Below are 19,363 nucleotides of genomic sequence, written 5' to 3'. Positions count from 1 at the left end.
CCCACTGTTTCCTGAGCCTGAGGGGAATTCAGTTCATGCTGTTTGCCTTGAGGGTGCATAGAATCTGTTTCATAGCATATAGAAAACACCTAACGGTTTGTATAATAAATCCCAGTGTCTTATTTTATAGATGAGGATGCCATGGTTCCTAGACCTCAAGCTGAAACCGGCAGAACTAAAACATCTCCATTCTGAGTTCCTTCCTGGAGCTCCCTTCATAATGCTAAATTTCTAGAAGACTCAAAACATCAGGATTACTTTTCTTCAGTCCTTTCTGGGCAGAGTTTGGTGGCCTCTAACAGTGCCTGGGTCACAGTAAATTTAGTAGCTGTCTTACATGGAAGATCGGACCCGGAAGCTCAGAACAGCCACTGACCTTCTCAGTCTTCCGAAAGGAAGTAAACATACCCACAGGCCAGTTTCTTGGCTGACAGGTAACTTGAAGGTGGATCCCAGAAGAGACAAATGCTCATTAGATATAAACATGGGAGCAAGAGAAAAGTAGGTATAATGGTTCATTCTGCCCAAGGGGCTCTATTTCCTACAGTGCGAACGGGATTCCATTTCTCTCCCAGGTAATACATTGTTCAATGATTTCTCCAATGCCAGGGAAGCTATGTGCTTCTCAGGTGCTCCTACCTTAGCAAAAAGGTCATGTCACAAAAATCTATTTGGTTGCTGAGGGAAAGATAGCAGTTTATTCCCAAAAAGTCATCTTCCCTTCTCCCATAGAAATAAAATTTTTCCAAAAAACCCAAATAATCCAATTAAAAAATGGACAGTGGACTCAAATAAGCATTTTTTTCTAAAGAAGACATACAGATGGCCAACAAACACATGAAAAGATGCTCAACATCACTCATCATCAGGGAAATGCAAATCAAAAACACAATGAGGTATCACCTCACACCTGTCAGAATGGCTAGAATTAAAAAGACAAGAAACAAGTGTTGGCGAGGATGTGGAGAAAAGGGAAGTCTCCTGCACTGTTGGTGGGAATGCAAACTGGTGCAGCCACTGTGGACAACAATACTGCGGTTCCTCAAAAAATTAAAAACAGAAATACCATACGATCCACTAATTCCACTACTGGGTATTTATTCAGACAGTGAAAACACTACTTTGAAAAGATATATTCACCCCTATGTTTACCATAGCATTATATACAATAGCCAAGATACGGAAACTAATCAAGTGTCCACCCATAGATAAACGGGTAAAGAAGATATAGTATATATATATAGATAGATATATAGATAGATAGATATACACACATATATATACAGTGGAATATTACTCAGACATAAGAAGAATGAGATCTTGCCATATGCAACAACATGGATGGACTTAGCGGGTATTACAATAAGTGAAATAAGCCAGAGAAAAACAACACCATATGATTTCACTTATACATGGAATCTAAAAAACAAAACAAACAAAAAGCAGAAACAGACCCATAAATATAGAGAACACACTGATGGTCAGAGGGAAGGGGGGTGGGGGGATGAGCAGAATGGTTGAAGGTGAGTGGGAGATACAGGCTTCCACTTGTGGAATGAATAAGTCAGAATAAAAGAGCCAGCCTCGGAAATATAGTTAATGGTATTGTAATCGTGTTGTATGGTAACAGATGGTAGCTACACTTGCAGTGAGCATTGCATAGCATAGAGAGATGTTGAATCACGATGTTGTACACCTGAAACTAATGTAACATGGTGTCAAGTATGCTTCAAAAAAAATGCTCAGAAAAAGAAAGTTTTTTAACCTGGTCACTGTCTGCCCAGGAAAAAAGATTATATTCTTCAGCTCCCTTTGCTTTGAGAATGGTCATGGGATCAACTCCTGGCCAGTGGGACACAGAGGGGAAGTGTTGTGTGCAGTTTGCCTCAGTGGGAGAGAGTGGGTTCTCCCTGTCACTTTCTTCTTCCCTGCTGAGTGAAATGTCAGTGTGACAGGGAATCCTTTTGGAAATGAGGGTGTGAATCAGTGGTAAGGGAAAGGCTGACAGGGCAAGAAGATTGTCTTAGTCACTCAAGCTGCTACAACAAAACACCATGGAGTGGGCAGCTTAAACAACAGACCTTCCTTTCTCTGATTCCAGAGGCTAGGAAGTTTAAGGTCTCACTAGATGGTCACCTTATTATTCACGTGACAGAAAGAGCTCTGGTCTCTCTTCCTTTTCTTATAAGGACACAAATCTCGTCATGGGGCCCCACCCTAATGACCACATCTAAACCTAATCACCTCTCAGAGGCTCAAGCTCCCAATACCATCACATTGGGGTAGGACTTCAACATAGCAATTTGAAGGGGACACAAAGTTCAGTCCATAACAAAGTCTTCACAAGCAAGGCCCCACCTTGGGCTTCTTACATGAGAGACGTGTGTTAAGCCACTTCTGGGGCCTCTTTCACAATTGAACACATTTATGATATGATAAATACAGTACTTTCGGTTTGTTCTTACTAATATCACATGTTTTCTCCCGTCATTGTTACGGTATATGGGATAAAGACCCACTCCATGAGGGCCTCTGCAGATTCTCACCGTACAGACGTGTAGGCTGCAGGTGGAAGAGTTTACATATGATTCACCACATGTGACTGACCAAAAGCCGCTGTGGTTGGACCATGACTGGTTCACTGAGCAACTTCACTGAGTCGCAGACTGCGCAGAGCCCTGGGGGAGGGCACTGGGCACCCTTCTGCCCAGTGGACCATGACAGAACACTCATTTGATTCAGAAGTCTTTTATTTTTGTCACTGGAAGGGAAGGGAGGAGGAAGGGGTGACATGGACTGAGGGAAAGGGGGCCATCTTCGTTCGTTGGGGCTGCTCTCACAAACTACCACAAAATGGGGGCGGGGATGGGGCTTAAACAACAGAAATTTCTTGCCTCACAGTTCCAGAGGCCGGAAGTCTGGAATCCAGGTGTCAGCAAGGCCATGCTCCCTTGGAAGGTGCTGGGAAGGGTCTGTTCCGGGTCTCTCTCCAAGCTTCTGGTGGTTCCTTGGCTCGTGGCAGTGTAACTCCAGCCTCCACAGGGTGCCCTCCCTGTGTGGAGAATGTGCCCACCTTCTGCATGTCTCTGTGTCCACATCTCCTTTTATAAGGACACCAGTTGTATAGGGTTAGGGCCCCCCAGATGACCTCATCTTAACCCAATACTTTGGCAACAACCCTATTTCCAAATAAGGTCACATCCTGCAGTACTGGGGGTTAGGAATTCAACATATGGATTTTAGGGGGACACAATTCAGCCCATCTCAAGGGATGCGAGCTGAAAGAATATCTTGGCCAAATTATTCCATGCCACCAGCAGCTGGAGAAGGGAACCAAAGTGTATCAGAGAGCTCCACAGGGAACCCAGCGTGGTGCGTGGCATGCTGAGAGGGAGTGAGGAGGCATTTCCCCACCGGCTCCGCAGTGAAGTGTTGATCTCACTGGATGTTCTCCCCATAGCAGCACAGCCCACAATGGCCAGGGTTGTAGGATATTAAGTGGAGATCCAGGACCCCAAAGCCAGTGGTCCTAGGTCCTCGTCTGGACCTCTGTCCCTGAGTCTCAGCTGCCCTTCTATCCTGCCTGGGAGCCATGGATAAAAACAACTACCTGCTCTGTCTGGAAACCAACATTAGAGGCTGGTGATGTATTTTAGGAAATATATTTTATCCTTTCTCGATGATAAAAATAATGCATGCTCATTATAGCTCACTTGGAAATGACACAGAAGTTGAAAGCCCATAGGAAAATTGCCCCTAATTCTAAGACCCAGACAACCCGTTAAATTTTGATTTCTAGTTCAGCCATTGTTTTTTTTTCTTTTTCTATGCATATTTTACAGAATCTGGATCAAGATCTCTATTTCACTCTATGCTCTGATTTTTCATATAACATAATGCGAAATTTCCTGTTATTACAAATTATGCTTATTCTTTCAACAGCTGAGGAATGTTGAGGATGGTCAAATAATAATACAAAGAAGCTGATATTTTCTGCATTCCAGACACTGTTTCAAGCAATTTATATACATTTTCCCATTTAATCCTGACAACAGGATCCCAACAAAGTAGGAATTATTTTCATGATACAAACTGATAAAAAATATTGAGGCTCAGAGTTTTAGTAATGTGTCTAACATTACACAATTATTAAACAGCCAAAGGGAGATTTATAGACAAGTTTGTTTAAGGCTACTTTCCTTGCTTCTGATTACTGCTTAATTTCTCTATTCTTGGATATGGGGCTTGCTTCCACATTTTTACTGTTATAAATACTGCAATGTACATCTTTGGACAGACCATTTTCTCCCCTGGATAAATTCACAGAGCTGGAATTACTAGAACTAAGATTTGAACATTCAAAAAAACCCCACATTTTTTGTTACATTATCGCCAATTTGCTTTCCAAGAAGGTTATGCCAACTTGCATTCCCTGGAGCACTGTTCTTGTTTCTTTATGCCAAGCACTGGACAGTCAGACTTGCTAAGCATCCCTGCTATTTATCATAGCTGAAAATAGATTGGGTTTGCTTTTTATTTACATTTTTTTGGTTATTAGTCAGGGTACACGGTTTTTCATGTGTTTGAAGCCATTTATATTTTCTACTAATAATCTGGACCCATTTATCTGTTACAGCTTTAGTATTCTGATGAGCCATGTGCAACTGACATTTTTTGTAGTCAAAAACTTGTTGACTATCAGCTCAAATTTTTTTTCAAATGCATTAAGAATATTAATCTTTAAATATATTGGCTATAAATATTTTTGTTGATGTTTTGATATAGATGTTTTTATTTCCAAAATGAGCATCCAATAATCTGGAAAGTGTTTGAGTAATGAAAATAGCATGCTAATGATTCCATGGACTAATTTTTTTTTGCTTTCGCATTTTATTTGTCTCTTCTGCACTTCCTTCTCTTCCCCCACCCTCTTAAATCTGAGTCCAGAATGTTGTACCTATATGAGGTAGATCACAGTTTGGCATCAACTTTGGAGCTAGAATAGGAAATGTCATTGAAAGAATTACAGGTGCCAGTAAAACAAGAAAAAATAATGCAACTTCCCTATGGGCGACGACCTCTTAATGTAAAAAAAAAGAAAAAAAAAAGAGAGAACTGTAGCCTGAAAGCATTTGGAGGCACCACTTTTACTGCAGAAGCTTAGAGCCTCTTTAAAGGAAGAGTGATCATGGCATAGGTGCGGGGATACACCTTGCATGCCTGACAACTCAGAATGGGCTGTGTCTCATTCTTAGCCAAATGCCGAGAAAGCCAGACCATCTGGCTCTGCAACGATTTCATGTCTTCTCTTTCTCTGTAGGTAGACGGAGAACCATTTGAAAGAAAACCTTCGTGGCTGCAGATTGCACACACATTTAACATCTCAAAGGAAAAGGGAATGGTTCAAAGTCCCTTGTCAAATCTAAGCGGGTGGTATGGTAAGAGAGACAGAAACACTGCTTCAACAGCCAGGAGTATTTCAAAGCTTACTGATAAGCATTTGCCTTTTAACATCTCATGCTCAAGACCCTCGTTTGTAGAAAGTTTCTGTTTGCTTGTGTTCATGAGGGGAAAGGGGTAGGGCTGTATCCCAATTTGCTGCCTTGAGCCTCTGGTTTAAATGATTTACATCAACTCTCCCTTGACCTTCAGTACTTTTTCATGTGAAGTACCTATGCTCTGCCCCAAAGATGGGAAGCAAATCTTGGCTCCTCCTATGTCCAAGCCTTTCATCAACCTGATGTGTCTTGCTGCCTGCCTAAAGTGTAAATGAGATTACATTTTGTATTTACAGCATGGCTCCTGGGAGGGCAACTGAAGATATTACACATGGGGTGTTTGAAAAAACAATAAATCATTCCCATGGGTAAGGAGGACATTCCTGACCCGCCCTCCAAGAGGATGAGCTCACAGTTGGTTTTCCCGGGAGAGAACACCACTCCCGTCACCTGGTTGCCATTTGTCGTGCGCCCGGCCAGGTTGGGGGTGCAGCTAAGTGAAGAGAACAAAGTTTGCCTCTGTGCAAAGCTAACTGACCCATTCACAAACCCCACCAATCAAACCCACCACATCAGTCTTCCTGGCACGAGCCACAGACCCACACAACGAACTGTTCCAAGTCATGTAGGAGCCAATCCGCCAGCACACAGGGCTCTGCCACCCAGAGCAGGCTTCTCGGCAGATCCCCTGTTGCGCGGGCTGGAGTCTGTGCTCAGAGCTCAGCCAGCGGCCGCCACCCCCTGCACCCTGGGCCTTGCCTTCTTTAGGACGGCTTACACACGCATCCCAGATGTTCCCTGTAACTGAGAGCCCTGGAAACTGCCGCGTAAAAACACATGTGCTTTCTAAGGGCCGGACTGGAATGTGACCAAATGGTCCCCGGTTATTGTCTCATTACTGGGCAGTTGAAGACCCAACCCTGTTTCCTCCTCTCTGAGCTGTTGGGCCTTGCTTCCCTAATGGGGCATGATTCTAACAGCTGCAGTTGTAGTGAGCGTTTCTTGTAAATACTTTGAATATAATGATCATAATACCACAAGAACTTAAACGTTTTTTAAAAAGAGAGCAAGAAGAAGACAAAGAGAAGGAAGCTGATGATAGCTGGTAATGAATATGTGGGAAATTGAATCATATTTTCGGAATGATAATATTGTCTCCTCTTTGCTTTCCAGCAAAATTTATATATGTGTGCCCACCCCCACCCGTCCCCCACCACCAGGGTGGAAAACTCTTCCTTGGAAGAATATCAGGAGTGACAACGAGGTGAATCTATGCAGCTGTGGTGTAAATCTTTCCTGAAATCAATTGCACGGATGCTTTCGTCCTCCCTCTGGGCCCAGGACCGAATAATGCAGGCTGTGTAACGTCTCCCTGACTGGCTCCCTGCCTTCTACTCCTTCTCCGTCCAAACCCGTCCTGCAAGCTGCCATTGCTCGGGTCCTTCTGGGTCCTAACCAGCAAAAGCCATCTCCTTGGAGAAGAACATGTGATGGCTTCAAGCTCCACAATGTGAAATGCACTGGGAATGAAGAGCAGTTGCTTCTCCTTGGCTTTCAAAACCCTCCCCATTCTGCCACAGTCCTACTTTCCAAAGCCCCCCTCACTCTACCAGTGTACCCTGGGCGCCCCACCCCTGGCTCTTCCTGTTTCCCAGACTGGCTGCGACCTCCTGCTGTAAGCTTCCCTGTGATCTGAACCTCTTCTTCCCAGCCCTCCTCACCATCCTTCAGTGAGTCTTTCTCACTGGATACCTGCAATATCTGGCAGATAGGTGCCTCAAGAATGTTCGCTTACTGAAGGAGTGACTGTTTTAGCAGCCCAGTCTTTTGGCATTTCATTTCGCTGTTTGCTCAACACAGCAGGTCAGTTCTAGGCCAAGCCTAGGCCACCTTTGTTTTCTCTACCTGGGATGCCCCTACTTGGGATGCCCCACAAACCACATTCTGTTTACCCTTCCTACTGGGCTCATTCTCCTCTCCAAGGCTACCCTTCATCCTTAACCCATCAGATCCACTGGTAGCTTTCCCACTTCTAAATTCCTGGGGTGCTCGCTGCTCCAGGGGCCCAGGCCTTACTCACATACTTCCCTGCAGGGAGACTTGAATTTTCCCAGCGTTTGTGCCTGGACTCCCTTATCAAATCTGTATCCACCTCCCCAATTCCTCAGGGTCCTGAGCAGACCTAAGCACAGGCCAGCTGCTCAGTACCTGTCTGCCCGACTGATGGCAACTGGGCAACTTTCCTGCCTCTCTCCAATTCCCCACATCCTATCCATCATTCAAAGTTCTGCTAAAGCCCAGCTTCCTCCAACAGTGGCTTTGTGGATGACACCCCACAGTGATCCACAGCTGGCTCATGGGCCAGAGCCACACCTTCTGCATCTGGCGCACTTGTGGGATGACATGGTTCGAGCACCAATCCCAGCGTGTATGCATATTCCATTACTTGTGAACTTTGTTTGTGCCCTGCTGTGTCTTGGCTCTCTGGATCCCCAGTGCACTCCCAGGGGAACATGTACCCCACACTGGAGCCCCTCTTGAGTTGCTGACATTTCTTTCATGCACCTGGACACACCAGAACACAAAGCCCAAAACGTGTGACTGGGTGCCTACTGCCCTCTCAGGACGACCTTCTGCCAGGCTTGTGCACCTTCTGTGTGAGTCACAACTTCTGGTCCTGGAGTTAGATGCACATATTTCTCAGCGTGGAAGGCAGACTATAGAGCTCTTTGAGACCAGGTCATCCACCACCAGGAGACTGAGCATTTTCTTGAGCACAGAGAGATGCACTTATTTCAAAGAAGGCTCATTGTGCCTGGCACATAGTAGAAACTCAGCACATTTTGAAATAGAATAAGAACAACTGTGATCCTTGATGGCAAGTGTCCCACTCCAGGGTCTTCAAACATTGGCTTCTACACCTTGTAAAAGAACTTTGAAAATCTATGTGCTCATCCATACATTTTTAAAGTGACATCTAAAATTTTTCATACGTTTTTAAAATAAGTTTTATTAATAGGAGATAGGAAATGTTAACTATTTTATATGTTGAAATAAAATGAGGATTGACTATAATTTGAATAAATATTTTATATTATTGGATAACATAAATTTTCATTACTGAATAAAGCATGTTATATCTGAAAGATAGCAGGTGAAATATTTGTGTGTTTGATTTATCGTATTTTGGAAAATCCAATAGTCCTGCAAAAATTACATTTTAAAGGACCAACATCACAAGCTTATGCTACTTTGGATATTCTGAATTAAGAGCCCCCATGGGCCAACATGCCCTTCTTGCAGAAATATGTATAAGACAGGGAAGGACACAAAGCCTTATGAGCTTAAGGGACTTGGTTTATCATTAATTTTAATTTATCCCATTGTTTCAGGTGCCCTCCTGCAGCAAAGAACCAAAACAAGAGTTGGGATGGGCAAGGGATATATCTTTCTTTTGTAGAGTGAGGAAGGTATATTCTAAGCATAGGCTCATTTCAAGCAGATCAATATTAGCAAAGAATACCTGTGGGCATTGATGACTTTATATCTATCCTTGTCTGAGTATCATTTGGAAACTGTTCAAATTTTCCAGAAAGTGTGTACCTCAGTTGGAGGAACACTGGCCCACTGTACTGGCTTAGCAATAAGAGAGCTGGAGTAGAGTGATGAGCAATTACTGGTCCAGGCCGGGGAGCTCATGCCTCCCCTTTGGCTCCATGGAGTGGACAGCCTTCATCTTCACTGTGAGGCAGGTTAATCTGGCTTGCCAGAGGCAGCCAGGACAAAATTGAGAAAATGGTTAGATGTTACGTTATCAAACATGAGAAACAAAAACAGAAACTGAAGGGTAGCTAAGCCAAAGATGCACAATAGAACACACCAACTCTCAGAGGAGTAAGGGCAGAGAGTGGTAGGCAGGCAGAGCAGATGCAAAGAGGAGGGAGGGAACAAAAGGCAGACAGAGGAGCTGGGACTGATTTGTGGTCAGTCTAGACCAAGTCAAGTGCACTGTGATTCTTTTTGCCAGCCCTCCACTGGGAAACCCAGAACTCAGGTTCCTGGCTCCCCAATTTGCAGCTTTGTCTTCCAGAAGGAAAACTGTTTAAACTTTGTTGTATGAAGTGCTATAAATAGAGTCTGGCTTCAGCATCTTTGGGCCTCTGGCACCTCCTGAGGCTCTCCAGGCCATGTTCTAGTCCCTGTGTCTTATTTTTCTTAGACAAACCAGACCCTGCCAGGGTTTTGCACCTAAGCCGTTCCCTTCACCTAGAACGCCCTGCCTATTAATTCATAAATTATTGCTTCTGAGCCTTCTTTCTCTAGCATATTCATCCCACCTCACCCCTTAGAGCAGAATTTCTCAAAGTGGGATCCACTACTGTGTCAGCATTATCAGGATTTTTTTTTTTTTTTTTGTGGGGGAAAAAAGAATATATTGCTAAGCAAATCTGGAGATCTAGATTTCAAGTCTATAATATTGGAACCCTTGTGACAATACATAGGAACTTGCACTTTTATAAGCTGCCCAGGTGCTCTTATGTACTCTAAAGCTTGAAATCCATCACTGCTGTGATCTGAATGTTAGTGTCCTCCAAATTCATATCTTGGAATCCTAATCCCCAAGGTGATAATATTTGGAAGTGAGGCCTTTGGGAGGTGACTGGATCATGAAGATGGAGTCCTTATAAAAGAGACACCCAGAGATCCCTTGCACTTTCTCCATGGGAAGATACAGGGAGAAGACAGCCATCGATGAACCAGGAAGCAGGTGCTCACCGGACACCAAATCTGCTGGCACCTTGATCTTGGACTTTTAGCTTTCCAAGCTGAGAAATAAGTTTTGGTTGTTTACAAGCCACCCAGTCTGTGGTTTTCTTTAATGCAACTCCAGTGGACTAAGAGAAGTGGTGTGCTGTCAGGGACTTTCTCAATGTTCCTGGGCTTCCTTCACATGTCTACTGTAGCACTCCCCCATCCCATTGCAATTTCTTTGTGTACTTGCTTGTTCCCACTAATCTCTGAATTCTCAAGAAGAGAAATGTCCTTCATCTGTGTTAACTCCACACCAAGCACAGTGCCTGGTACATAGTGGTACTTAATCATTGTTTTTTTTTCTTCCCTTCCTTCCCTTCCTTCTTTTCCTTCCTTTCCATCCCTTCCTTCCTGTTCTTCTTCCTTCCTTCCTTCCTTCCTTCCTTCCTTCCTTCCTTTCTTTCTTTCTCTTTCTTTCTTTCTTTCTTTTCTTTCTTTTCTTTCTTTCTTTCTTTCTTTCTTTCTTTCTTTCTTTCTTTCTTTCTTTCTTTCTTTCTTTCTTTCTTTCTTTTTCTTTCTTTCTTTCTTTCTCTTTCTTCTTTCTCCTTCCTTCCTTCCTTTCTTTCTTTTTTGCGTTTTCTTTTACTTTTTCCAAACAGCTTTTAATTAAACAGTAAAGCACAACTGCAACACAATTTCAAGTGTTTGTAAGTTAGGTCACAAAGGGATGCAAAATGTTTGCAGTATAGCTATTACATTCATACAGCTAAAGTCATTCATCAAATCTTACACCAATACAAACATAAGATTGTTCCATGATTAAAAGTAGCTCAAATCTAATAACCAAAATGATATTAGCGGCTCTCTTATCCTATTTAACATTTTAACATTACTTCTGACACTAAATTTCTTACCAAATGGAATCTACAAACTAAATTTTTAGAAACTGTTGAAGAGTGATTAAACACTACAAACCAAGTAGTTAGGTTAACAGAAAATTCTGGGAGAAATGGTGACAGAAAATACTGAGAAAGTATCAGCTAGTATGCATGCATTTTATTCCTGATTTTGATACTAATACACTCTAAAGGGATTTTGCAAAAGTTGATCTGCTGGGTACTACAAATAAACCTTGAGACTAAACTCTGTAACTATTCTCTTCTAGATTTGGTTGACATAAGATTAGTCACATTGAATCTACTCTCATATATATATTCCCCAAAAGATCTAGTCTGTGCCAGAGATCATGCAAATCTGGAGTAAAAACATTTGGAGTTGGTTACTACTGTATGCCAAGTACTTTTCCTAACCTATTTCCATTTTTCTCAAAATTTCCTATTACAAATATATAACCAGAGCTCATTTTTTAGATACCAAGTGGGTTATTTTGTGCAAAAGGAAGTTTTTGTCAACAAACTGTCTCAATTTGGCAATTCAGTGGCAAAGAAAAGTCTTCATATGTATAGCCTCTGTTTTCAGTTGAGTAAAGAGAAACCAAAAATCCTATCTTAATACTAAGGCAAGCCCTAACTGTGAAAGTATCTTATTTTGGTTAAGTTTCAACAATTCAAGCTCGGGCTACTCTTACAGATGATTAATTATTAAAGTTACTTTTACAAATGTGAAACCAATTTTTTCCTTAGGGGAAAGGAAATGGGAAGGAAGAAGCAAATGGAGAAAGGGCACCAACATGGTGGAGAGGGTATATACAGCTGTATATTCAGTACATGATTGGTTACTTTTTACAACATGATGGTTATTTTCTCGTATCTCTTACTCTGACTATAATAAAAGAAAGTGTTAAATCTATAAATCAAAGCAAATTTGATAAATCATTCACTTTCAAGTTTCATAAATATATGCATTCTTTTTTCTTTAAGATTTTGTCTATTTGTCAGAGAGAGAGAGAGCACAAGCAGGGGGAGCGGCAGGCAGAGGGAGAATCAGGCTCCCAAGGAGCCCGATGCAGGGCTCAATCCCAGGACCCTGGGATCATGACCTGAGCCAAAGGCAGACGCTTAACTGACTGAGCCACCCAGGCGCCCCAATATATGCATTTCTAATTATAAAGTCTCTACAAGACATTTGCATGTTTACATAGACTAACATATATCACACAAATTTATGGACATCTTCTGTTATGCTCTTAATTTTGCCTAGATCTGACATTATCTTCATAAATATTCAATTAAGCCACAAACAAAAGAACTGTAACTTTTTGAATCTATCCAAGTTTTAAAGAAAAAAAAGATCAGCAGCAATCCCATAAAACAGAAGGGATGTCAATCCCTTACTTTCTTTGGCTTTTTGTGTCAGTTGTTTGAAAAACACTAGAAGCTGACATGAGGTTTTCTATATATTGTCCAAGAACTCGGTTTTCTGATTTTAGCTTCAGATTTTCTTCCTTAACTGCATCTACTCTTGCCGACAGATCTTCAAGTGTGTGTTTAAGTTTCAACACTTGATTAATAAGTTGTGTTTTTTTCCTCCAGTTCCACCTGATTTTCAGCATCAACTGTATCCATGATGGCATTCATCATCTCCAGTAACAAATTTTGGACATTGGTTACAAAATCCTTGATGAATGGTCTGCCATTGGAGGCACTGAGAGTGGGAGGGATCTAATCATTGTTCTTCAGTGGTCAGGGTGTCCCTAATAAAGGATACAACAGATAGAAGAGAAACGTCCTCAGTGTTCCCCTTGGGTATCAGTGAGCATAATGCTCTCAGATTTGAAGACAACCACTTGCTGGTTCTAGGATTAAGCTAACTGGCTCTGCAAGATGTAAAGAGTGGACCCAGGCAGAAAGTGGTGGCAGAACATCTTGCCCCATTGGTCCAGCCTTAGTCTAGGGACTTCTGCCAACTGGCCAGGATTGTCGGGGACAGTGATAATGTCTGCTATGGTAGCAGTGTGTGTGAGGGGGGGTTGGGACTGCCTCTCAGAGCACAACTATCACAGTAAAAATAAGTATTCACGCAGTCTAGACTGACTGGCCTCCAAGACTTTCCCGTAATGTGCACAGTTTATTGGATTCCTTGTGGGGCAGTGACAATAATGAAGGACCTAACATTCATTTCCCCTTTCTTCCTCAGTATCTGAATTTTTGGAAAGCAACAAGGTACCCAGCTGAAAAATTGCATTTCCCAGTCTCCCTTGTGGATAGGAGTGGTTAATGAGATTTAAGCAGAAGTCACTGTGTCTGCCCTCTGCTCTTCCTTCCTGCAGCCAGGAACATGGATTGCAGCTGTAACAGCCATTCTGTAGCAATGGATGGATGCCATGAGCGGGGAGCATAAAGCTAGAAACAGTCAGGGTCACTGGTGACATCACAGAACCAGCATTTTAGCCATGGATTGCTGTACCTTTAGACTACTTTTATGTGGGAAACAAAACAAACAAGCACACAAAATCCTATATAATTTAAGCCATGATATACCATTATATTTGGTATAATCCCGACATTCACATTGCTGGCATCATTTGGCTTGTGAGCTGATTGTCCAGTATGGATTTCTTGTTTGCTTTTCACTGACCTCTTAGAGAGGCAAGACTCACCCTCCACTCTTACTATTGCTGCTCCCAGGTCCACGGGGTCATTGAGGCTTTCTGACCAAGACTATTCAATCTTTTAAGTTACCTGAAAGCCAGCAGCTGGGCTCACTAGCCACTTGCGACACCAACCAGATGGGTCTTCAAACTCTTTGCTGAGCCCACTGTGCCTGGGGAACTCTGGAGGATGCTTTCATGGACTCTTTAATTTGGACCCAGAGGAACCACACAGCTGGGAGCCTATTACTCCTGAGATTTTCTTTCTCAAAGACAGTTGCTTTTGAGTCTTAACTGTATATGTTTAAATCTTCCAATTTGCAGTAGACACAAGATTTCCTGAGTAGTGAATACAAGCTTATAAGGGAAAACTACTAAGAAAACCTCATGATACTCCCAGAGAAAGAAGAAGCATGTACAGAACAATGTATAATTTAGGGGGTGGTATTTCAAGGTATAAAAGACTTCAAGTCTTCCAGTATGAAGGAGATTTTGCAGTCAACAGATCCAGAGATCACCACTAGGAAGATCTAGATAAAGCTGTAATCATCATTCCAGTGCCAATGAAGCAAAGGGACGTCTTAGGTCTGTCCAGAATATTGTGTGTAAACCAAATCTAGCCAGGAGAAGACCAAATAATCTGCATGCAGTGACCAAAATGGTAGAAAAAGAGGTCTGGCAAAGTGCACGAACAGGGGCTTTGAGAGTCAAAGAGAACTGGGTTCAAATCTCCTCTTTTCTTCATTAGAAATGAAGGCACAGGTGGCTATCTTGGCAGGATTGTTGAGGACGAAATAAGAAGCTGTGAGTAAAAGGGTCTTGCCATTAAAAACACAGCAGAGAAACATGGGAAACATGAACACAGTGGTGATCAGTATGGGCTTTGCCATCCTAGAGGGGATGGTCTGAATCTAGCCTCCTTTACTTACTTCTCTGTGACCTTGGATGATTCAGCTAACCTTTTTAGGTCTTGATTTTCTGATTTGGAATATGGGGATAATAAACTACTTTACTGGTAATGTTGTAGGAATTATATAACCTGATGCATGTCATACAAGCACTTAGCAAAATGCCAAAAACAGAAGAGTATTTCAATAAATAATGCTGCTGAGGGCAGCTTCTTCCTCCTCTCCCTCCCTCTTGTATTGCCCAGTCCCTTAAACTTAGGTGGGCCCATATGACCCATTATGGCCCATGAGTGGTCAGCAGAAGTGATGCATACCATTTTAGGTCAGAACATGAAGAGTAAGCACTTCTCTGTGTGCTTTCTTCTCCAGCCATGGCAAATCTTGGAGTTACATGTTTGAGATGGTCACAGAGTGTTGGAACCTCCATTAACTTGAGTTCCCGAGTGGCTATTTGGACCCACATAGGCTGTGTTCGGCTACTGGATTTTGAGATTGACTTGTTACAACAGCATAACCTAGCTTATCCTCACTAATAGAAATACTTATAAGTGCTGTTGATATGAGTTACACAAAAAAGTACTTCAAGGTCAAATCAGCTTAGGAAGTTCTAGGTTACAAAACAGGTGGGTTTTTTTTTTTTCTAGACTCAGTAGGCCCTTTGAATGTTAACCTCCCTTGTGAAGCTCTAAGGTTTTCCACGGTAACTTGACAAAAGTTTATTATTATTATTTTTTTAAGGAAGCATGTTTCACAACTCCAGTGTTGCATAAAACACACTTTGGAAAAATGTGTTTGGTTCATCGACTGTTTCCTACTGAGACCCTAACCTTGTTTCTCTATCTCCACCAAATTCGAGCAACGTATTCCTGCAGTTCCCTACTTAACCCATTTCTACATTCCATGGCTTCCCTTCACTTTTCAACCTTTTTCTTCCCTCTGAATTCCAAATTGCTGAGCCCTGCTGGAAAAAGTTAAGGGGTGAAAACTGATTGAACCTCCAACGCTGTTGCTATGCACTGTTGAGCTTCCAGAATCTGTCATCTTTTATTTCATTTTCAGTCAATCCCCTACAAATCCCCCACCACAGCTTTTCTTATGCTCACTTTGCTCACACCTCAAACTTACCCTCATGCCCCTCCTTTCAGCAGAAAACCTCATTGCCTACTTCATGGAAAAGATCAGAGTCATCCAATGTAAACTCTCAATGCATTCTCTCCTCTTCCTATTTTATGTAGGTCATTACCATTCTGTCTTATTTAAAAAAAAATTGTTTTCTGTTTTAGATACTTCCCAAACCCCAACCAAGCTATTTTTTTTTCTCTTCCCAGTTTCTATTAAGCAGCATTTAAGCTTTTAGTAAATGAACAAAGTAACCACCAAGGAGTCACCAAGAGCTTCTCAAAAGCCCCTGTTCCTCAAATTTAGTGTTTCTCACCCTGTGTGCTCTCCCTTTGGCCAGTTCATGTCCTCTTGTGAACTTGATGTAACTCTGCAGGTAAGTTATGAATCTAGGTTTTCTTCTTTCTTGTTCTTAAAGACTCAGATTTTTATCTGCCAACTGGGCACCTCCATATGAATGTCTCAGGTATCTCACCATTCAAACAAAACACATTATCTTTCCTCTGTCATATACTCCTCCTCCTCTGCTTCTTCTGGAGTTGGCCTCCGAGGAAACCAGCTCAAAATCTCACAGATATCTCTGCCTTTTCCTTTTCTTAACTCCCTTTGCTGTGTTGATAAAAGACCTCTCTTTCCTTTTCCACATCTGTTGCTTTAGGAAACCAGCTCAAAATCTCACAAATATCTCTGCCTTTTCCTTTTCTTAACTCCCTTTGCTGTGTTGATAAAAGATCTCTCTTTCCTTTTCCACATCTGTTGCTTTAGTCCTCATTCCTCTGATATGGGCCAATGAAATAGTTCCTCAACTGGTATTCCCAATTCCAGTCCCCACCCACAATCTACCTCCTAACTGGTGCCAAAGAGGAATTTTTTTTTTTAAGATTTTATTTGTCAGAGAGAGAGAGAGAGCACAAGAAGGGGGAGTGGCAGGCAGAGAGGGAGAAGCAGGCTCCTTGCTGAGCAAGGATCCCAATGTGGGACTCGATACCAAGACCCTGGGATCTTGACCTGAGCCGAAGGCAGATGCTTAATCGACTGAGCCACCCAGGTATCCCAAAGAGGAATTTGACAGAATTTAACACCCACTCATGATTCAAAAATAATAAACAAACTTTCTGGTAGCCTTGAAATAGAAAGACAACTACAGTGATAAAGATTGTTTGTCTCAAACTGGCAGCCAGCACTATACTTATACATGAAACATTGGGGCATGCTCATTAAGGCCATGAACAAGACAGAGATGCTTGTCATTATAATTAACCAGCATCATAAGAAAAAAGAGACATAACTATAGTAAAGAATTAAACAAAATTCTTACAGTATTTATTGATTTTTTTGAGCCAATGGATGAAATATTGAATGACATGGGAAAACGTTTATGATACATTATTAAGTGAAAAAATAGCGGCTAAAGAAAGAATATAAAGAGCATGATGCTAATTTCATGGGGAAAATAAATGCATACTTATTGAGTGAATAGGGAAAAATTTCATGATGAAGAGAATTAGTTTGCAAAACACTTCTACACTATAATCTTAATTTTATTATATGTTTTTCCCAAAATAGATCTTCAAATCCAATTTTATATTGTTTTTGTGTTTATCTCATATGTTCTATAAAGAGATTTTTTGAAATCAGCAAAATGTTATATATATATATATAAAATGAGCCTCTAATTCTTAGATTCTAGTCTAAATACCAGGTGAATTTTAACATCCTACCATATTCCTTGTGACTATCTAAAGATTAGCTACTCATCACCCCTTTGCACAAGTTCTAATCCTCCCTTTTAAATATAAAATGCCTTAGTCTGTCCTAAATACAAGGAACATTCCTTTCTGTCTAAGAACTCCCAGGCATGAGACACCCACAGGGAGACTTTTCTATTTAGAAGTGATTTGTTAGTTGGTTTCTCTGTTCTTAGAAATTTGGTGAGTAAATCATAGACCCTAGACCAGGAATTTGCCATTTCAGTGGATAAAGAGAGGAGGGCATTGTTGTCTTGTTTGAAGCAAGGGAATTTACACAAAACCTTGAGCCACAAAGAATATTGTTCAACCCTGCTTCTGTTAGAAGTCAGGAAGAACTTTTTTGATGCTTATGACCATAAACTGCCACACAAGAGCCCAGCCTGATTAAAAACTAACGAATTCATCTGATTCAGGAAATTTAGCTGTGCTTCCCAATGATGTAATCCTCCTCGGCCTATTACTTTATTTTCTGGATCCTCTTGCTCTCAACTTGGTCCTAAGTTTTAAAATTTCTGATCTCCTTACTGTGAATTCTGTTACCAGTTCCCAGTGTTGGCCCTCAGACCATGCAACTGGCAAGGTCTCTGGGGTCCGTCTCTGTCCCGCTAGTGAGGTTGGGCATGACATTGCAAGCCAGCTGGACATTCAGTTAATAAATCAAGTCAGGCAGTAAGCAATGATAGGTGCTAACACCACAAACCATAGGGTAGAATTTCAAGTATATTCTTGCTTGGGGTTTACTGAGTTTCTTAGAACTATGAGTTTATAATTTCATCAAATTTAGAAAATGTTCAGCCTTTTTATCTTCAAATATTTTTTCTCTTTCTCTCCTTCTGGGGTCCAGTTATGCATTAGATAACTTGTTGTTGCCCCACAGGTCTCTGAACTGTTAATTTTAGTCAGTGGTTTTTTTTTTTTTTTTTCCTGTTTGTACTTTATTTTTGGTAGTTTCTATTTCTTCAAGTTCATTCATCTCTTCTTCTGCAGTGTCTAATCTGGTGTCAAGCGCATCTAGTGATTTTTCCCCCACCTGTTTCCACATGTTGTGCTTTTCAGCTTTAGAGTTTCCTTTGGTTCTTTTTTTTTTTTATCTTCCATTTTTCTATACCTTATGTTCATGGTTCATTTTAAACCCTTAGCCATATTTATAATAGCTGTTGTCATTTCTGGTTTTGTTTCCATTGACTGACTTTGCTTTCTAGGTTGTGGATCTGTGGGTCTCATTTACTATTTCTTCAACTTCTGGTAATTTTTTATTGGATGCTGACCACTGTGTTATTGGGGTATTTATTGTGTGGGTTTTGTTGTCTTCTTATCAATAGTATTGGGCTTTGTCAGGCAGTTAAACTGTTTGCAAATCAGATCCTTTCAAGGACTGTTTTTAAGTTTTGTTATAGCAGGTCTAAAATAACATTTATTCTAGGGCTAGTTAAGCTCCCCTACTACTTATGTGGTCTCCACTGCATGCCTTAGGTATTTGAGAATCCTCCACTCCGGATTATTGGAATTCCAGTGTCTCCCATCCCTCTGTAAGCTCCAGGAATTGTTGAGTATAGAGCTTCCTGGTAATTATTTACCTGGCCTTGTAGGGTTTCTCTCCCTGTAGACTCATGGGTACCCCTAATCAGTTTTCTCTGTATAGCTGTCTCTTTTCTGGTACTTGTCAGTTGCAATTACCTCAGAATCCCTGAACTTTGACCTCTATCTCCTCAATTCAGAGAGCTTCCATGCTTTGTTTGGGTTCCTTCTTTCCATCTCTTGGTCTGAAGTGTGTACCTAAGCAGA

At 41.5% G+C, this 19,363-nt stretch overlaps 1 protein-coding gene across 1 annotated transcript; it reads right to left on the bottom strand.

Annotated features, from left to right (window-relative positions):
- Positions 1 to 12,540: 12,540 nt before the first annotated feature.
- On the bottom strand, positions 12,541 to 12,805 carry LOC113928002 (short coiled-coil protein-like). The gene is given in 2 exon segments (XM_035728661.1): positions 12,541 to 12,732; positions 12,734 to 12,805. Coding segments are annotated over 2 exon segments (249 nt in total). The 5' UTR covers positions 12,791 to 12,805.
- Between the last annotated feature and the right edge of the window lie 6,558 nt (positions 12,806 to 19,363).

The sequence above is a fragment of the Zalophus californianus genome, chromosome 7 (assembly GCF_009762305.2).
Source record: "Zalophus californianus isolate mZalCal1 chromosome 7, mZalCal1.pri.v2, whole genome shotgun sequence".
In the NCBI taxonomy this organism is placed as follows: domain Eukaryota; kingdom Metazoa; phylum Chordata; class Mammalia; order Carnivora; family Otariidae; genus Zalophus; species Zalophus californianus.
The sequence above is the reverse complement of the archived record's forward strand: the minus strand, read 5'-3'. Positions and strand labels throughout refer to the sequence as shown.